Source organism: Poecilia reticulata, linkage group LG14, assembly GCF_000633615.1.
Source record: "Poecilia reticulata strain Guanapo linkage group LG14, Guppy_female_1.0+MT, whole genome shotgun sequence".
Lineage (NCBI taxonomy): Eukaryota > Metazoa > Chordata > Actinopteri > Cyprinodontiformes > Poeciliidae > Poecilia > Poecilia reticulata.
Window position 1 is genome coordinate 3,187,870 of NC_024344.1, and position 3,490 is coordinate 3,191,359.

The following is a 3,490-nucleotide window of genomic DNA, read 5'->3' on the forward strand; positions in this document are numbered from 1 at the left end:
AAAAAAAACAATGTTCAACAATGCTCTAAATCCGATCTTACTGAGGTTGAGCTATTTTCTAAGGACAAATATTTTATTTACTTGTTGTGTAAAGCTGCTAGAGATGAATCTCCAAAGACCTGCAGCTGTACTTGCAGTGGAAGATGGTTCTGCAAAGTACTGATTGTTTACCACAAAACCACAAAAACTGTTTTCTGATTTCTATTTGTGGAACAGGCTGTTTTTTTTTACTACTTCACCAAAACACATTACTTTGTGTTGGTCTGTAATGTAAAATGAAAAATGTTAAAGCCATATGAATTCCTTTAAAAGGAAACTTTATAACTCCTAAACCTGTAAAAAGTTGCTATTTATTCTTGTTTTGCCTCATATTCATATCACAGTAAATTTTGTTCTTATGGAGAAGTAGGGTAMAATATTTATGAGTTATTTGATCACATCCATCATTCCTCCAGGTTAAGCATCTGGAGGAACAAGATCTTGGCATATTCTTCCTGTAAAAGCTTTATGGTTTCTTTATATAAATTTTTACCAACAGCCTTATATTTCACTTGTAGGTAGTTAATAATATGGCGCCATCTAACGGCTGAACATGTGTATAAACGTTGCAATTGACAGCATCATTGTGAGAAATGTGATGTAGAACATCAGCTGGAAGGACCTTTTTCTGGAAGAGGCTACAGCGATTGTTTATTGGCCATCTGCCCAGATCAGGACTGTTTATAGCCAAAATGTACTTGCTGGCATTGTTACCGTTTGCTGCTGATTGCCAAGGGAAAGAGCTATTTTTGGAGAAACGATCTGTTTTTGAAGAAGAGTTCAAATCGCATCAGTAGAGACACAAAACAGAAAACAAAATTTGAAATCCGAACTGAAATGACCAAWCTGCTTCRACCAAAACAAAGCTATGTGTTCATATGTTAGAGCTGTAATATTAGTTATGCAACAACTGCTGCTCTGGAGCTGCTGCTCCTTATGAAGAGAGCTACAGTTATTTCCAAGATGTTGTCTCAGATAACATGTTTTTTTCTCGTCTATCAGCTTTACTGTAAAAGCTGCTGAGTTTCCACATTCTCCTGCAGCTTCCTGCTTCACTGCCTTCAACAGCTTTTATGTTTGTGCTGCAGACTGTGCTGCACCAGACACTCTTCAACACAGAATATCAGCATAGAGATGTTCTCACTGTTGTGTTTTAACCTTTAAAGGTTTAACTTTTTTTTTTAATTTAACAAACTGAAAGCATTTGAAGTTGTTTTGTTGTATTGCTTCAGAGGAGGCAGTGTGTTAGCTGTGTGTATTTCAGTTTTATGTTGTGTAATATGATGTGATGTAAGCATTAAGAAAAAAAACTGAGAGCCAMAGTAAGACTATAGTACTCTGGAAAAATCTTGAGTCATCCCCTGCTTCTTTCTATCTTCCTTCCAAGCAGCCACATTATCTTATAGTTTTTAAATCAAGCCTCTGAAGGCCTTTTAAAGTGTTTTCATTTATTTTACTGTTGCTGCTTTTTCACTAATAGCCATTGTTTGACTTTGTTTCAAGCAGTGTGTCACACATTCATTTTGTTATATTATGGCAGTTTGACAGAGTAGATGAGTTTAACACCTGCAAAGTGATTCTCAAAGAACTTTTACCTGATAATTTGTCTTGTTCTKTATGATCAACCACAGGAAGCTCAGGCTTTGTTGTTGCCCAATTTCCCCCATTTTCTTAAAGATATGACTTTAGGTGTTGCTGCCCTGCTGAGAATTTATTAAAGATTTTATTCATTTCGGTCCATTTCTCAAATTTCTTCTTTTGTAACCAGACACTACATGATATTCTATCATGGTCAGGTACAAAGACATAAAAAWATATATATAAAAGTATTGATCTAGACTCCTTTATATGGCTACAAAAAGTCGCTGTCTTCAGCAGGACAAGGTAATGTGCTTTTATCTCATTTCCTAAAACTATTTCAGCTCTTAGTTCTGGAATAACAGTTRAAGGCAGAAAACATTCATGCTGAATCCTAACTTAGTGATATTAAGACAGCTAATAGAAAATAATCTGCATATAAAAGGAGAAAAACTGTATAATGCAAAATTCKAACAAGTAACTAAATGAACTGTTGAAATAATACGTTGTGTTGGGTTGTTATTTTTATTCTCATGGTTTTAGAAGTAAAAGGTGAAGTGATCGATGAAGTCCCTACAAATATAGTTTCTCCTACACACAACACAAAAACCCTTCAGAAACAAAGCAGTCAGTCTTGTCAATAGATCCTTGGATTTGGGAATGGCCTGCTGGCTCCATCCCGCTCTGACTGTGCCAGAGCAGCGGGGTCTGGTGATGAATCATTGATGACCGCTTCCAACAGCTTAATGGCCTCTAATGTTTGCTAATGATCCCCCGTCATCGCCACGTGCATGGCCTTAATGGATCCAATGCCGTGGGGACTTCTGTGGTTTGGACTCCGGTAGCTCGGCCTCTGCGCGTGGAGCRCCGTACAACAGGAAGTGCCAAAGTCATGAGCACACGGCCGCGGAGGAGCTCCACGGCGCAGCATGGCTTTCCCTCTCCGTCGATCGACCTCAGGTATGGCCAGAAGGGAAAACTTTAACTTAGAAATTGGAAATGTGGTCAGAAAGACGCACGGATATAATCCGAATATCAAGAATTAGTTATTTTACTGTAAAAGTCTTGACAATGAGGTGCAATATGTAAAGATATAAAGTCAATACGATTAGGTTTGAGGCTTTGTCATTATTTGTGACTTATTGTTGTTGAATTGTCCTTAAATACTTAACTTGAATTTTAACTATCATAGCTGAACTTTCATCTATCGGCGGTTTAAACGGGATAAAACTCGTTTCTGCTCAGATAAAGAATCGGAGAGCTGTCCTTGGTGCTGAAAATTGCGCAGGGCGCACCCTTCAGACTGTGATTGGATCTGCTGCACAGGATCATGAGCATAAAAACACTCATGYAAACACATGAACTGTGAATTACATGCATTTTGAAGTTGCTTCTCAATATTGCTTTAATGTTTGTTTTTACATTTTSRAATTTAAGCATAAATCTGCGTGTTTSCTCTAGGCTCGCAGGGGAACCTTTCACCGCTACTAAAATGGTTACAGAATTAAAGTATTACAGGTCCAGTAATTTAAAAAGTGATTAAATGAATTGCTATCTGTTGACTTTTGCTACAATTTCACTCAAAAGCCTCAGCTTTTCTCTCTTTGCTTTCATAGTTGACCTGCTGGGTGATTTCTTTCGTCTATACATCTATTACCCCAAAGTACCTTGGTTCTATAATCCCAAATCAATCAATCAATCACTCACCTCTCGCACGGAATGTTAGCTGGAGATAGGTACCACCAACCCTCCTGACCCCACTGGGGACAAGGGTGTACGGATGGATGGATGGATGGATGGATGGATGGATGGATGGATGGATGGATGGATGGATGGATGGATGGATGGATGGATGGATGGATGGATGGATGAT

General features: G+C 38.2%; 1 protein-coding gene across 1 annotated transcript in view; it reads left to right on the forward strand.

Annotated features, from left to right (window-relative positions):
* The first annotated feature begins 2,486 nt into the window (after positions 1 to 2,486).
* The window catches only part of fgf13b (fibroblast growth factor 13b), a 20,833-nt gene continuing 19,829 nt past the window's right edge, over positions 2,487 to 3,490 (forward strand). Inside the window, exon 1 of the mRNA XM_008427484.2 lies at positions 2,487 to 2,577. Within this exon, the coding sequence (XP_008425706.1) occupies positions 2,547 to 2,577 (31 nt within the window). The 5' untranslated portion in view covers positions 2,487 to 2,546. The remainder of the gene's footprint in view (positions 2,578 to 3,490) is intronic.